The 15,107-nt window shown below is 38.4% G+C and overlaps 3 protein-coding genes across 3 annotated transcripts; 1 reads left to right on the forward strand and 2 right to left on the reverse strand.

The window, feature by feature from the left end:
* Positions 1–7,413: 7,413 nt before the first annotated feature.
* On the reverse strand, positions 7,414–9,883 carry LOC125589690 (succinate--CoA ligase [ADP-forming] subunit alpha-2, mitochondrial). Its single transcript, XM_048761995.1, has 7 exons — positions 9,543–9,883; positions 8,897–9,106; positions 8,631–8,801; positions 8,270–8,393; positions 7,968–8,029; positions 7,799–7,880; positions 7,414–7,704 (listed from the first exon to the last, which is right to left on the reverse strand). The coding sequence occupies exons 1-7, from the start codon at positions 9,789–9,791 to the stop codon at positions 7,565–7,567; spliced, it is 1,038 nt and encodes a 345-aa protein (XP_048617952.1). The 5' UTR covers positions 9,792–9,883; the 3' UTR covers positions 7,414–7,564.
* A 299-nt stretch (positions 9,884–10,182) lies between these two features.
* Positions 10,183–12,405, forward strand: BNAC07G49690D (chaperone protein dnaJ C76, chloroplastic). Its single transcript, XM_013881429.3, has 4 exons — positions 10,183–10,776; positions 11,050–11,306; positions 11,392–11,575; positions 11,653–12,405. Exons 1-4 carry the CDS (start codon positions 10,438–10,440, stop codon positions 12,295–12,297), a joined length of 1,425 nt encoding a protein of 474 aa, XP_013736883.1. The 5' UTR covers positions 10,183–10,437; the 3' UTR covers positions 12,298–12,405.
* Positions 12,367–14,463, reverse strand: LOC106439892. Its single transcript, XM_013881430.3, has 4 exons — positions 14,242–14,463; positions 13,772–13,866; positions 13,396–13,667; positions 12,367–13,325 (listed from the first exon to the last, which is right to left on the reverse strand). Exons 1-4 carry the CDS (start codon positions 14,269–14,271, stop codon positions 12,523–12,525), a joined length of 1,200 nt encoding a protein of 399 aa, XP_013736884.1. The 5' UTR covers positions 14,272–14,463; the 3' UTR covers positions 12,367–12,522.
* Positions 14,464–15,107: the final 644 nt, after the last annotated feature.

A 15,107-nucleotide genomic window follows, 5' to 3' on the forward strand; every position in this document is an offset into this window, starting at 1 on the left:
GCTCACTCATGAGGCTGATGCCTTTCAATGGATGCCTCACGGAAAACACTCAACTATCTACTCAACAAGGGAAATCTACAACCTGTTGCGCGTCCACCACCAGCGAGTCCCTTGGCACAAGGAAGTATGGTTCTCCAAAGGAATTCCACGCCACAAGTTCCTATCTTGGCTCTTCGTTCTGGACAGATGCCCCACTAAAGATAGAATGATGGAGTGGGGTTTTGCTACTGATCCTATGTGCATCCTCTGTAACTCGGGCCTTGAATCTAGAGATCATCTGTACTTCTCTTGCTCCTACACTTGGGACATTTGGTACTCAGTGGCTGGTAGATCGGGCTTCTCCTCTCCAAGAGTGTGGAATGAAATCCTCCGACATTTACAAAAACTACATACTCCGACACACACCAGACTACTAGTTCTCTTGGCTTGGCAAGCTTCGATCTATTGTATATGGGCGGAACGCAATGCACGGCTCCACCGAAGCAGATTCAGACCTCCTTCCGCCATCGTCAAGGAAATACACACTATCGTCAAGCTAAGGATTGCATCTATTCGTATAGATGATCCTCACCTAGCGTCTGTCCTCTTCCAAGCTTGGGTCTCCTAATTTCCGATTGCTGTCAAGACGGAATGCAACTATCTCATCTTCAAATCCTCTCTCATCTTCTCTCCCTCCTAATTATTCACTTGGGCAATAGTTAGCGAGGTAATATTTTAAGCTGCTGGCAGTTTCGGGTCCGGTTCTTTATTAGGCATTTGCCACTAAGCTACGCTTTGTAAAACATTTCTTTCTCATGCAATTTAATAGAAAAAATTTTAGCAAAAAAAAAAAAAATCTGGCGTCAGTGATTAGCGCTGGTAATAAAGAGAACCTCGTGGATTACCACTGATTTAACCAGGAAGACCTAGTAGGTCTCCTCTCTGTTGTATTGTCTTCTTTATTAATTAGAAGCCGCTCACATGTCAATTAGTTTCCCAATATAAAACAACTTTTATGAATCGTTAATTTATTACATACTTAATGTTGTAAGCGTGAAGCTGTCAACAAAAGCTGTCAACAAAAGCTTCATCGATCATTGAAATAATAGTGTGAAAGAAAATTGAGTGGAATCCACTGTCACTATTTACACAGTAACTTCCACTTTTTAAATTTTATATAAACGATCGTTTCGATCGTTTGTAACACACCATTCTTCTCCTTCAATAACACATCCTCTCTTCTTATCAGTGTTATATTCTTCGTACGGGTATAAAATTTTGCTTTATATAAATTCATGCGATATAATAAAATTCCAGTTCTTTTTATAACATGTTATCAGCACGATCGTTCTGCAATTCGGTAAAATTTATTGTATCATATATACCCTGCTATAATGGTCGGTATACCGCTTGTACTATTATTTATATTATGTTATAATGGCCGGAATGCCGCCTATATTATTTATTAATATTTTAATTAATTAATTGGTCGGCCGAGCCGCCTTATATTCTATTTATTGTTAACTGGACGGCCAAGCCGCCTTTATTTTTTTGTTTTTTGTTAACTGGTCGGCTGAGCCGCCTTATATTTTGTTTATTGCTAATTGGTCGGCCGAGCCGCCGTATAATTTATTTATTATTCTACATTAACCGGCTGAGCCGTCGCATAATTTATTATCATAACAAAAAATATTTATTCACCATAATTTTTATTTTTATCAAACTTTTATGAAATTTTATAGATTTGATTGACCGTTTAATACGATATTTTCAGACTAATTTTTGGTGCACTCGATTTAACCCCAACGGTCACAAATAAAATTTTTCAAAAATTTCCCCTTTCTCCAACGGTTATGAACAGTGATTTTCATCTATAAATACAACTCATTTTCACTCCATTTCATCATCCAAAACATTTCATCTTCTCTAAAAAAAATTCAAATCGCTCTCCTCCGATTTTTCATTTCAAGAAAGATGATTCGCGCACTTTTGTTTTTATCTGCCATTTTTATTTGTGTTTCTATTTATGGTTTATTCGTTGGAGAATTTACTCCGAGTGAATTTAAGATGAATATCGGTTTAATTTTCTTTACATCACTTCTCCTTGTAATTGCTTGCATGATTAATGTAAACGGTTTTTAAATTATGAAGTTCTAATAAAATTATTATTTTGTGTTTTAGAAATACAAATGGCAAACATCGAGAAACTCCAGTTCCCGGCTCTGAAAGTAACCGGCGAAAATTATGTCAGATGGGTCACAAATGTGAAACCTTATCTTGTAATAAAAAAGATAACCGAAGCGATAGAAGTCGGTAACAAATCGCCACCCGAGCATATAGCCAAAGCGATAATCTTCCTGAAGAAGCATTTAGATGAGAATCTAACTCACGACTATGAAGATGTTGAGGACCCAGCCGTACTATGGCAAGCCTTGAAAGATTGGTTTGATAATCAAAAGGAAATCAATCTCCCTCACACTCTTGAAGAGTGGAAAACCCTGAGGTTTCAGGATTCCCAAAGGGTTAGAGATTACAATTTCACTATCTTGAGGATAGTTGCACAATTAAAATATTGTGGTAACCCTGTCACTGAAGCAGAAATGCTTGACAAGACATATAATACTTTCCACAAAGAACACAACGTCTTATCCCGAATTTACAGAAAATGTGGGTACACCAAATTTTCTGAATTGATGGTAACACTCATGTTGGCTGAAAAGAACGATGAGTTACTAATCAAAAACCATAATTCCTGACCTACGGGAGCCAAGGCATTTCCCGAAGTGAATGCTACGGCGGTAGAATATTCGGGAAGGAGAAACCAGATCAACCGAGGTCGTGGTCGGCGTTTCAACAACAAACGTGGAAAGCCTTACTATCCTAAAAGTATTAGATCTAACAAATGGGTTAGATCTGAACAACCTCCTAAAGGCAAAGAAACCGAAGAGGATACCACAAAGAAAAGTGAGACTGTATGTTACAGATGTGGATGTAAAGGACATTGGTCCCGTACCTGTCGTACTCCCCCACATTTGTGCAAGTTATATCAAGAGTCCATAAAAGGAAAGGCTAAAGAGGTGAACCTCACGGAAAATGTTGAAGGGACCTCATACCTTGAATCCTCCGACTTCGCTAATGAGCTGGACTAGATTACTCCTGAAGAGAATCGAAATGCATATGATAAGAGTATTGAATAGTTTTCAGTATTACCATGTATAATTATTATATTTCATGTTTTAAACAAATAATGATGTTTTTAACATCATCTTATTGTATAATTATTATGTGTTTCCTTATATGAATAAATTTTATGTTTTTCTTTTATTAATATTTATGACAATTTCATAAATGGATCAGAATGCTAATGAAGCAAAATCCAAGAAACGGATTCGTGAAATATGCATACCAGATAGTGGAACAACGCACACTATTCTGAGACAAAAGAGATATTTCTCTGATATAAAACCGACAAGAATTGTCGTCAATACAATATCAGGTCCTGCAGACGTGATTGAAGGAACTGGTAAAACAAACTTTACTTTACCGAATGGAACCAAATTTTCCATAAATAATGCTCTATATTCTCCAAGTTCTAAAAGGAATTTGTTGAGGTTTAAAGACATATATCTTCACGGATATGATACTCAGTCTGCAACTGAGGATGGAAAGAAATACATGTATGTAACTTCTGAGAAATGTGGCAGAAAACACATATTGGAAAAGTTTCCAGAGCTTCCTTCGGGGTTACATCATACTTATATCGATGAGATCGAATCAAATCTTGTAGTAGAACGGAACCCAGAAGAGTTCACGTTATGGCATGATCGCCTTGGCCACCCAGGAACTACAATGATGCGTAAAATCATAGAAAGTTCACATGGTCATCCACTGAAAATCCAGGAGATTTCTCAAGGGAATAAAATGACATGTGTTGCATGTTCTCTAGGAAAATTGATCGTAAGGCCATCGCCAACCAAAATCGATAAAGAATCACCAAAGTTTCTTGAAAGAATTCAAGGCGATATATGTGGACCTATACACCCACCTTGTGGACCATTCCACTATTTTATGGTATTAATTGACGCATCCAGTAGATGGTCACACGTTTGTCTATTATCTTCTCGAAATGTGGCATTTGCGAGATTTCTAACTCAGATAATCAAACTGCGAGCACAGTTTCCTGATTATACTATTAAAAGAGTTAGACTAGACAACGCTGGTAAATTCACATCCCAAGCATTCAATGACTATTGTATGGTAATGGGAATTGAAGTTGAACATTCGGTTGCTCATGTTCATACGCAAAATGGTTTGGCTGAATCTTTAATTAAGCGTCTGCAATTGATTGCAAGACCATTAATCATGAGATCAAAACTTCTAACCTCTGTATGGGGACATGCCATTTTGCATGCAGAAGCACTCATTCGGATCAGACCGAGTGCATACCATAAGTATTCTCCACTACAGTTAGCGTTTGGTCGAGAACCAAACATTTTCCACTTTAGAATCTTTGGTTGTGCAGTATATGTGCCTGTAGCACCACCACAACGTACAAAGATGGGACCACAAAGAAGATTGGAAATATATGTTGGTTTTGATTCTCCATCAATTATAAGATACCTAGAACCACAGACTGGTGACGTCTTTACAGCACGTTTTGCTGATTGTCATTTTGACGAAAATGTATTCCCAGTTCTAGGGGAGAAAACAAAAATGTTGGAAGTGATATAAAATGGAGTGTACCATCATTGTTATATCTTGATCCTCCTACTAAAGAGTCAGAACTAGAAGTTCGACGAATTATGCATTTACAGAGTATAGCTAACCAGCTACCTGATGCATTTGTAGATACCAAGACGGTAACTAAATCTCATATACCACCTGCAAATGCTCCTGCTCGTATCAAAATGCCAAATGAACAAGAAAAGGAGGATGACACACGAGAGCCAAAAACACGCCTGAAGCGTGGTAGACCTGTTGGTTCTAAGGATAAGAATCCTAGGAAACAGAAGAAAGCTGAAATATATGATGCACCCAAAATAGCAGAAAATATTTTGGAAGAAATAAATGATAAGAATTTTGATGAATCAGAGCATAATGAATCAGAGCATCATGAATCGAAAGATAATCATGAGATTTCTATTAATTACATCCATAATAAAAGGATATGGAATAGAAATGAACAAAACGACATTGATGATGCTTTCTCATATATTGTGTCAAGTGAAATAAATGAAGAAATCGATGATCCAGAACCAAAATCTGTCTATGAATGTCAAAAGAGACATGATTGGGAACAATGGAAAAATACAATACAAGCTGAACTTGATTCGCTTAATAAACGAAAAGTATTTGAATCTATTGTGCTCACACCTGCAGATGTGAGACCAGTTGGATACAAATGGGTTTTCGTTCGAAAGCGAAATGAGAAAAATGAGATTACGAGATACAAAGCTCGTCTAGTGGCTCAAGGTTTTTCTCAAAGACCTGGAATCGATTATGAAGAAACGTATTCTCCAGTTATGGATGCCATTACATTTAGATTCCTGATGAGTCTAGCAGCTGATAAAAATCTAGAGATGCGTCTCATGGATGTGTTTACAGCTTATCTATATGGATCATTAGACACTGATATCTACATGAAAGTTCATGATGGATTTAAAATGCCAGAAGCATTAAGTTCCAAACCTAAAGAGTTATGTGCAATAAAATTGCAAAGATTATTATATGGGTTAAAGCAATCTGGACGTATGTGGTATAATCGTCTCAGTGATCATTTAACAAAAGAAGGATATGTGAATGATCCTATATGCCCATGTGTTTTCATCAAGAAAACAATATCTGGATTTTTAATAATCGCGTTATATGTTGATGATCTTAACATTACCGGAACTCAAAAAGAAATACAAAAGGCATCAGACTATCTCAAAGGAGAATTTGAGATGAAAGATCTTGGACAGACACAGTATTGTCTTGGCCTACAAATAGAACATTCACAAAATGGTATATTTGTGCATCAATCCACATACACTAAAAGAGTGTTGAAACGATTTAACATGGATAAATCAACTCCTCTTAGCACCCGATGGTCGTTAGGTCACTTAATATTGAAAGTGATCCATTTCGACCACCTGAGGAAAAAGAAGAGATACTTGGTCCGGAAGTACCATATCTAAGTGCAATAGGAGCGTTGATGTACCTTGCAAATTGTACACGGCCTGATATATCATTCGCTGTTAATCTTCTAGCAAGATTTAGCTCATCTCCAACTCGAAGACATTGGAATGGGATTAAACATGTTTTTCGTTACCTCCAAGGGGCCATTGATTTAGGCTTATTTTATCCTAAAAGTTCAAAAGGTAAAATGGTTGGTTTTGCAGATGCAGGATATCTTTCAGATCCACATAAAGCCCGATCGCAAACAGGATACGTTTTCACGATCGGAGGCACTGCTATATCTTGGCGTTCCCAGAAACAAACGCTCGTGGCTACTTCTTCAAATCATGTTGAGATCATTGCACTCCATGAAGCAAGTAGAGAATGTGTATGGCTGAGATCAATGAGCCGACACATCTGTTCAAGCAGCGGGATTGACGAAAATACGGAGCCAACTATTCTATATGAAGATAATGCAGCATGTGTTGCTCAAACAAAGGACGGATATATTAAAAGCGATAGAACGAAGCATATTCATCCGAAGTTCTTCTCATACACTCAAGAGCTCGTAAAAAAGAAAGAGATTGAAGTAAGATATGTCCAATCATGCGACAATGCAGCCGACCTCTTCACAAAAGCACTTCCTACTTCGGTATTCAGAAAACATGTCCATAACATTGGAATGCGTCATCAGAAGGATCTATGACTGCTTAATCAAGGGGGAGCTTACGTAGTTGTACTCTTTTTACCTAACTATGGTTTTTCCCATTGGGTTTTCCTAGAAAGGTTTTTAACTAGGCAACAAACACGTTAAGCATGAGATAATAGCGACACTGGTCTCCAAGGGGGAGTGTTGTAAACGTGAAGAGGTCAACAAAAGCTGCACCGATCATTGAAATAATAGTGTGAAAGAAAATTGAGTGGAACCCACTGTCACTATTTACACAGTAACTTCCACTTTTTAAATTCTATATAAACAATAACGATCGTTTGTAACACACCATTCTTCTCCTTCAATAACACATCTTCTCTTCTTATCAGTGTTATCTTTTTCGTACGGGTATAAAATTTTGATTTATATAAATTTATGCGATATAATAAAATTCCAGTTCTTTTTATAACACTTAAAACATATTTACAATTATTTACAACTTACAAAAGGTTTTTGTTAATATCCGTTCAAACCAAGGGTTAGTTATCCGTATGACACTAGTAGATGAGAGTTTCTAAATTACCACATAATGTTAATGACTATTAGTGCTCTAAAGAACAAGAAACTCGTGAAATTGATTTCATTCTCATTTTTAGTAATATAATGAAAGCAAAGGCCAAAGAGAGAGAACCTTTTCCTCTCTGCAAAATATCTTTTTAATCTGAAAAATCATTTTTTTGGTATTAGAGAGGTTCACCAGATGGATCATATTCACTTCTACTTCAAGAGACCTCTTTCTTGGAAAAGCTCAAACATCGCCGCACCAATCTTAGCCGGTGACTCAACCACCTTGACTCCAGCGTCTCTTAGGCTCTTTATCTTGTCTTGAGCCGTTCCCTTACCACCAGAGACAATGGCTTCATCGGATCCAAAGAGAAAAAATACAAGATTTAGTACCGGGAGTGAGAAGGCTGTGTATTAATGAAAGAGCCGAGTTAAAAGTTCATTTACCTCCAGCGTGACCCATTCGACGACCAGGTGGTGCAGTGAGTCCAGCAATGAAAGCAACCACAGGCTTATCTGTGCCGCTTTCCTGTTTGATTGACAAACATTTATGTTTTCTTTTCATCTAGAAATGGAAACGCTTGTTTCTTTAAAAAAAAAGATGCATTGAGGTTACCTTTATCAAAGCAGCTGCATCTTCTTCTGCAGTACCACCGATTTCTCCAATGAGAACGATACCTGAAAATAAGTCAATCCTTTATTAGTTGCAAAAATAAAGCTGAAGTCTTTCAATAATCTACAAAACAGAGCTTAGATTGGTGAATCACCAAGTGAAAATATCAATATTCACAACACTTTACTAAAGAACAAGTATTCTTGGGATATAAGGTAAGTATTGGTTATCTACTACATATTAATGGTAAGTGAGTCAAATGAAAAAAAAAATGAATTAAAGATCGATTATGGAAACCGAGAGACCTTCTGTTTGAGGGTCAACAAAGAACTTCTCCAAGCAGTCAACAAAATTTGTGCCGTTAAAAGGATCCCCACCAATTCCTACACACGTAGATTGTCCCAGTCCTACTGCACTAGTTTGGAAAACCTACATGAAAGATAGCCAGAAAGCAACCATTATCAAGCAGTTCTTCCAGCAAAATCATCATACAACTTCAGAAAGTGACATCCACAAAAGCTTAATCTAACAATCCAAAAGGACTAAAGGAGTATCATTTCTCTGGTGAAAAGGTAATAGTATCAAATAATTTAATTTCTCACTAAGCCCTAGACGAAAGCTAAAGGTCAGAGTATAAATGAAAAAAAGACAAAGAGAGAGCCTTACAGCTTCATATGTTAATGTACCAGACCGAGAGACAATCCCTATCTTCCCCGGCTTGTGGATGTACCCCGGCATGATCCCAATCTTGCATTCGCCAGGTTTGATAATCCCAGGGCAGTTAGGACCAATCAGCCTAGTTTTAGTCTGACTGTTAAGAGCAGCCTTTACACGAACCTACGTTAAAAAAATCTGATAGAATCATTAAACCCCACTAATGTACAAACCTATCGAACAATCATCAGTAACCCGTAACCGCTCTTATTCATTACCATGTCATGTTGAGGAATCCCTTCAGTAATGCAGACAACGAGATCCAACTCAGCAGCCACACCTTCCATGATCGCAGCAGCAGCGAAAGGCGCGGGCACATAGATCACAGAAGCATTGGCTTTAGTCTCAGCCTTAGCTTCAGCAACGGTATTGAAAACAGGAAGACCCAAATGCTCTGTTCCACCCTTCTTCGGTGTCACTCCCGCTACCTATATATACATCGAATCGAACAACACAAACTTAAAATCATCTCCTCCACTAGCTTTTAAAAACCAAACCCTCGACACAGAATGATGCAATCAATCAGATTCCAAGTCAATTTGGGATATAAAACAGTAAAGACTCCAACTTTATGGTCTATCCAGCAGAAACGAGAATAGCTCCGATCAATGTAAGTTCGTACAAGCAAACCCTCATCACCAAGTGATGCAATACCACGGAGACAAAAACAGTAAAGACTCGAACTTTATGGTCTCTACAGTAGAAACGAGAGTAGCTCCGATCAAATGTAAGCTCGTAGTCATCACAGAATGATGCAATCAATCAGATTCCAAGTTAATTAGAGGAGACGAAAACAGTAAAAGACTCGTGCTCTAAGCTCGTAGAGTTCAATAGGCAATTTTCTCAAAAAAAATGCGATTATACCATTTTGGTGCCGTATTCAATGGCTTGTTCGGTGTGGAAAGTCCCGTTCTTTCCGGTTATACCCTGGCAGATGACGCGGGTGTTTTTGTCGACGAAGACGGCGGCGGGAGGCGGAGGGGTTGTTCCGAAGGAGCGAGACTTTGTCAGCGAAGTGAGAGAGGAGCATGATGGGTATAGCTCTGAGCTGGATACGGAAGAGCGGAGTTTGGAAGGGAGAGATCCGAGAAGTCTCGTGACTTGCCTAGACATGGCTTTTACGACGATCGGAATCTCGTGCTGAAGAACCCACCCTATGAATCGAAGCTTGAAAGGAGGAGTTTTCAGCCGATCTTCGTTTGTGGGCTTTATGGAATGGGTCCATTTATGGAAAAGCCCATTTAGTTTTGAAAGCCCATATATTGGAAAGTATTTACGTTCTTGTCTTACTTCTTTTTTGGTTTCTATCTAATTTAACTAGTGTTTTGATTTTGATTAATTTTGGAAATTAATAACCAAAATTTAGGTGATTTTTTTTTACTTTCATAAAAAAAAAATTTTAATTTAACATTTGGTTTATATGCCTTAAGAACCTCATATTCATTTTTTTAACAAAACAGCAACAATTGGATAAAACATTATGCCATTTTACAACGCCATGATTGATGATCCTCTCAGCCTTAAACTTATATTCCTATGAATGGATAACATCACAAAAAGTTCAAACTCTTTTTATTGCCCACCAAACAAAGATTTTGTCCGCTTTCATTCAATTTTCAGTAGATATTTTCAACTCAACTTGGAACTTTCTTTTTGCGTCTCAAAATAAATATCTTACAAGAGAGATAGAAAAATAGTTCACCAATAGATATTTTCAAGGACCTTCCTCCACCGTCCGGAGCAGAGAGAAGAGGATCAAATGACGCCAACTATCCTTACTCCGACGACTCTTCCTTCCTCGACTATTACATGGCCATGTACCACCACACCTCAGAAGCTCACCACCATTAGAACACCACTCAAGCTCAAGTGTAGAGCTACTTCTTCATCATCATCTTCCATCACAGACTTTGATCTTTACGACCTCTTAGGTATCGACCGGGGCTCCGACAAGTCTCAGATCAAAACAGCTTATCGTAACCTGCAGAAACGTTGTCATCCAGACATCGCAGGAGTTCCAGGCCACGACATGGCCATCATACTTAACGAGGCTTACAAGCTTCTCTCTGATCCCATCTCACGCCAAGCCTATGATAAGGTTATAAAATAATTTTTTCTTTAGAAAAAAAATATTGACTCCAATATAATTCTTTTACATTAATTTCTCTTTTGTCTTTTACTTAAAATAAAAAATAATATATACTATATATTTTAATAATTAAATAAAAAACTTTATATTTGATTGTTTTTTTTTTTTTTTGTGAAAAAACCTTAACCAACATCTAATTTGAAACGAAGGTATATATTGCTTCTTTGATTTTTGAAGTTTTCTTGAAGGTCACGCTAAAATAAATAGGGTTGCTTGTTGCAGGAGCAAGCGAAACTGGAAGAGCTAAGAGGCTACACAGGGAAACCGGTCTACTCGGTTTGGTGTGGACCAGAGACAGAGCAACGAGCTGTGTTTGTGGATGAGGTCAAGTGCGTTGGTTGCTTGAAGTGTGCTTTGTGTGCAGAGAGAACATTTGCTATCGAAACAGCTCACGGGAGAGCTAGGGTTGTCGCTCAATGGGCTGATCCTGAGTCCAAAATCAAAGAAGCCATCGAAGCTTGCCCCATAGACTGCATCTCGTAAGCACATAAACGAATGATACATGTAGTTAATGATCTAGATTTTTCGATCTCTATATGATTAGAGTCTTTATGAGATGTGCAGAATGGTGGAGAGATCTGACCTTGCGCCATTGGAGTTTCTTATGTCAAAGCAACCTCGAGGCAACGTGAGGATAGGGGTTGGAAACACGGTTGGTGAGCGTGTCTCCAACGTGTTTGTTGATGTCAAGAAGTTCCAGCAAAGATACGCAGAAGCCATGAGCAAGACCACAAGAGATAGCTCACAGGTGAGTGTGTCTTTTACATTGTCTTAAGCTGCAACTTTAACTGTCAGATACTAAGTAGCTATGTGTCTTTTGAGCAGGAGAGTGACTTGCAGAGGGAAGTAAGAATGAGTGCAGTGGAAGCAATCAGGTCTATCTCCAACTGGCTATACTGGAGATCATCACCCTACTCAAAACCATTGAGTCCTGATTCAAACATGAGTCTCACTTTCACCAAACGTAAGAAAGCAGCAGATCCAGACATCAAAAAGCTTCAGGATGCTGTTGCAGCAATGAAACAAGCAGAACAGAGCGGTGAATCCAAAGAAAAACGACAACGACCAGCTTCCATGGTTGGAGAAGATTACTGGACTCCATCAAACCTAGCTCTTCCCTCATCCGGAAACACCACTTCAAAGACTACTTCAACTCCGAGAGTGTCTCACAAGAACACTCCATCTGAAGAGAACGTTACTAGTAGAAGAGAGTTCAGAAGGCAGAAGAACTTCAAGATACACAAGTTCCCAATAGGAACAGCAACAGTAGCAGTGTTCCTGGTTCAGTTCCAAGCTAGCTACACAGCCTCTGAGCTCAGTGACCATATAGGTGGCTCGTTGGCTCTGTCTATAGTTAACAGCCCATGGCAGCAGATTTTGTTAGCAGGAGTTACCTGGTACTTCATCGGTGCAATGCTGCTCCAGCTTGTAGAAGCTATCCAATCCAAGCAAGAAGATAAAGAAGCATAGACCTGATAGATAAATATATGTACAGCATATCCTTTTTAATATTATATGTAACAATGAAGATATACTATATACAACAAGAAAGTGCTTATTGAATTTTATTCCTGACAATTGTATATTAGAGTCAATAAGCATATATTAGTTGGCATAATCAAAGAAAAACAGAGGCCAAGAAAACTCAATTTTGTGTTTCAAAAAAAGAACATAACAAGAGAAGGTGGACAAGTTTTAGCTCCATCTTCTCCGATCCTCCTCTTCGTTAACCGGTGTATACCAATCCGGACGTTTCTTAGAGTTGCTCAGCCTGTAATTCAGTAGAAGCTCCTCATCACGCAAGGCCCTCGTCGCCACCAAAACCAACGTCTTCAGAACCGGAGCGTCCAAACCGTTGCTACCACCTGTCTTAAACCAAAAGCTTCCGAATCTCTTCATCTTCACCTCTCCAGAATCTCCGAAAGACACATTGGGAACGTAAGGCCGCAGATCTTTCTCCGTCAAGGGGAAGTCATAAGGACATATCATAACGTTTGGGTTGGTCTCTTTCGCCGGGTGGTTAGCTAAGTGACCAAAAGCCAAAGGGTTTCTCCTCTCGAGAACCTCTTTGGCTTTCCCCGAGCCTTGGAGCGGCTTGCTCAACGCTTTCCATAGCCTGTCCGAACCGTTTTCTGATGTTGTTTTGGTGTCGATTTTGACCGCAGGTGTGTAGCAGCCAGTCCACACTTCTCTAGAGTCTCCACCAAGACCCCAAGGCTGAGCGTTGATCACGGTCCCGTCGTACCTCGTGATGAGATACGAGTTCTGTGAGTCAACCTTAGGGTACCCTGGGATGTACCTGTAGAACGCAGGGGAATAGATGACTCCAGGGTAAAAGGCTAAGACTGTTCCAGCATCCGCTTGGCCTTTGATGAAACAACCTTGACCAGCGTCCTTGTGAGGTATCACTGACGGTTTGATCTCAAGGGTGTAGCCAAGTTGATCCATTAATCTCTGCGAGACTTCAGAGAGTTTCAAAGGCTTTGTCTCGGGAACAACTGTGCTGAAGAAGAATCAGTTAAAGTCTTATGATGAAACAAAATGACTCAAGTAAACTAAAGCACTTACGAGGCTTATCTGCAGCTGGAGAAGCATTACTCCCACCAACGGCGAAAGTAAGACCGCTTTGACGACGAGGAGGGGTTGCTGTTTGTGATCCGGACTCGTTCTTGGTAACATCAGGAGAAAGGATTCCATCCATCAAAGAGCAGAAGTTTCCAACTTGGTAGTGAATGTTGTCTTGGACTTGTTTCTGCTGCTCAGACAAGGAGGTTTTACCAGCCATCTCAATTATCTCTTCTGCATCCGTCTCCACAGCTTCTCTTCCCAACCGGTTAAAGCTAGCACACAATTGTTTCTCATGAGCTCTAAAAGAAGTGGATGTATTCCACAAGAACTAAAAGTTACAAGAACAACAGCTAGAGCTAAATAAAACCAAACTAACCTTGTATACATAAACAGTTTGTTAATGTCTGCTTCAAATTGAAGTTGCCTTGGGTTCTTAGCAAATGTGGTACTCTTAGCAAGAACTCCAACAGCCTGGAGAAAACGAAACGTAATGAAACAAACTATAAGATCACAGTGGAGAAACATCAAAAATCTCAATCACCACTGCCTAAACTCTTGCTAAAACCCTGCACACCCCTAAGATCTAAAATGATCCTCAGCATGATCAAATGAGAAACTTTACAAGACAAACTTTGAGGTTCTTTTTTTTTTTTTTTTTGTAAACTAACTTTGAGGTTCTTCTTCAACCTAACTTCGTCTGCCACAAACAGCAAAACATATTGGTTCAAATCGAAATACTAAATCCGAACAAAGGCACAAACTTTCTTCGTACCCAGTATTATAAATCGTACTAGAGAGGGTAAAAACTCGACAAGATCAACACACAGAAGCAAGAGATTCACTAACCTTTTGAAATTTGTTGAAAAGAGACGCCATTTTTCTTTTGTTCTTTATCAACAAACGATTCGTTAACCTCGTCTGTTATAAGGATTGCTAGAAAGAGCTGGACAGCATCAGGAATCGGGTCAAAAACCTCTGTTGAGGAAGATGACTGCATCTAGTAACTTGGTAGCACACACCCTCCATGGCTGCATCATGCATCACCATGTCTGGGCCTATTTCTTATTAATGGGCCGAACACATTTGCTTCTGGGCCATTTTAAATAAAAACATTTTAAAAATTACATTCTCTTATCTTAATGCAATAGATATATTCGTTTAAATTTTAAATAAGCCAACAACTTAATCAACTTGTATGATTTTAATCATTATATTATTTTTTATTTTAGTTTGATTGATTGTTTTTGATAAGCTTTCGATATGATTGAATCACACGTGTAATACACAAACTGTTGAATTAATTTCGACATAATACCTATTTAAATTTAGAGAAATGAAAATTATAAACAAAATTATTTATATTTATGACATGAGTATTCTAGACATGATGAAATGATATTTAAGCCAATGGTGAGAGGCCAGAGTTAATGGCGGAGGTTCGAATTAAAATCAGACATACTGTTAGCCGTTAGGTGTGTAACAGTTTGACATTCATATATTTGTACAGAATTGTTTTGTGTGTCAGACTGTTAACTTACAATTTATTTATTTATCGACATCAACTTACAAATTCTTTATCACCATCCATATACACCTTTCGATACAAAGTAAACATGCGACCTTTATTTATTTATTTATGTAATGTTGTAATCTTTACTGTAAGGCACTATATAAATAAATAATTGCCCGAAAAAAAAATATAGTCATATAAG

The sequence above is a fragment of the Brassica napus genome, chromosome C7 (assembly GCF_020379485.1).
Source record: "Brassica napus cultivar Da-Ae chromosome C7, Da-Ae, whole genome shotgun sequence".
NCBI classification, from domain to species: Eukaryota; Viridiplantae; Streptophyta; class Magnoliopsida; order Brassicales; family Brassicaceae; genus Brassica; species Brassica napus.

Excerpts from the sequence above, each read along its gene's own strand:
- LOC125589690 (XM_048761995.1), bottom strand. The coding sequence starts at position 9,791 with ATGTCTAGGCAAGTCACGAGACTTCTCGGATCTCTCCCTTCCAAACTC. Across the intron at positions 8,802-8,896 it reads GGATTCCTCAACATGACATG|GTTCGTGTAAAGGCTGCTCT; the intron begins GTAATGAATAAG and ends TTTTTAACGTAG. Across the intron at positions 7,705-7,798 it reads TCGAATGGGTCACGCTGGAG|CCATTGTCTCTGGTGGTAAG; the intron begins GTAAATGAACTT and ends GATCCGATGAAG.
- BNAC07G49690D (XM_013881429.3), top strand. The coding sequence starts at position 10,438 with ATGACGCCAACTATCCTTACTCCGACGACTCTTCCTTCCTCGACTATT. Across the intron at positions 11,307-11,391 it reads TGCCCCATAGACTGCATCTC|AATGGTGGAGAGATCTGACC; the intron begins GTAAGCACATAA and ends TGAGATGTGCAG. Across the intron at positions 11,576-11,652 it reads CCACAAGAGATAGCTCACAG|GAGAGTGACTTGCAGAGGGA; the intron begins GTGAGTGTGTCT and ends TCTTTTGAGCAG.
- LOC106439892 (XM_013881430.3), bottom strand. The coding sequence starts at position 14,271 with ATGGCGTCTCTTTTCAACAAATTTCAAAAG. Across the intron at positions 13,668-13,771 it reads AAACTGTTTATGTATACAAG|CTTTAACCGGTTGGGAAGAG; the intron begins GTTAGTTTGGTT and ends ATTGTGTGCTAG. Across the intron at positions 13,326-13,395 it reads TCCAGCTGCAGATAAGCCTC|TTGTTCCCGAGACAAAGCCT; the intron begins GTAAGTGCTTTA and ends TCTTCAGCACAG.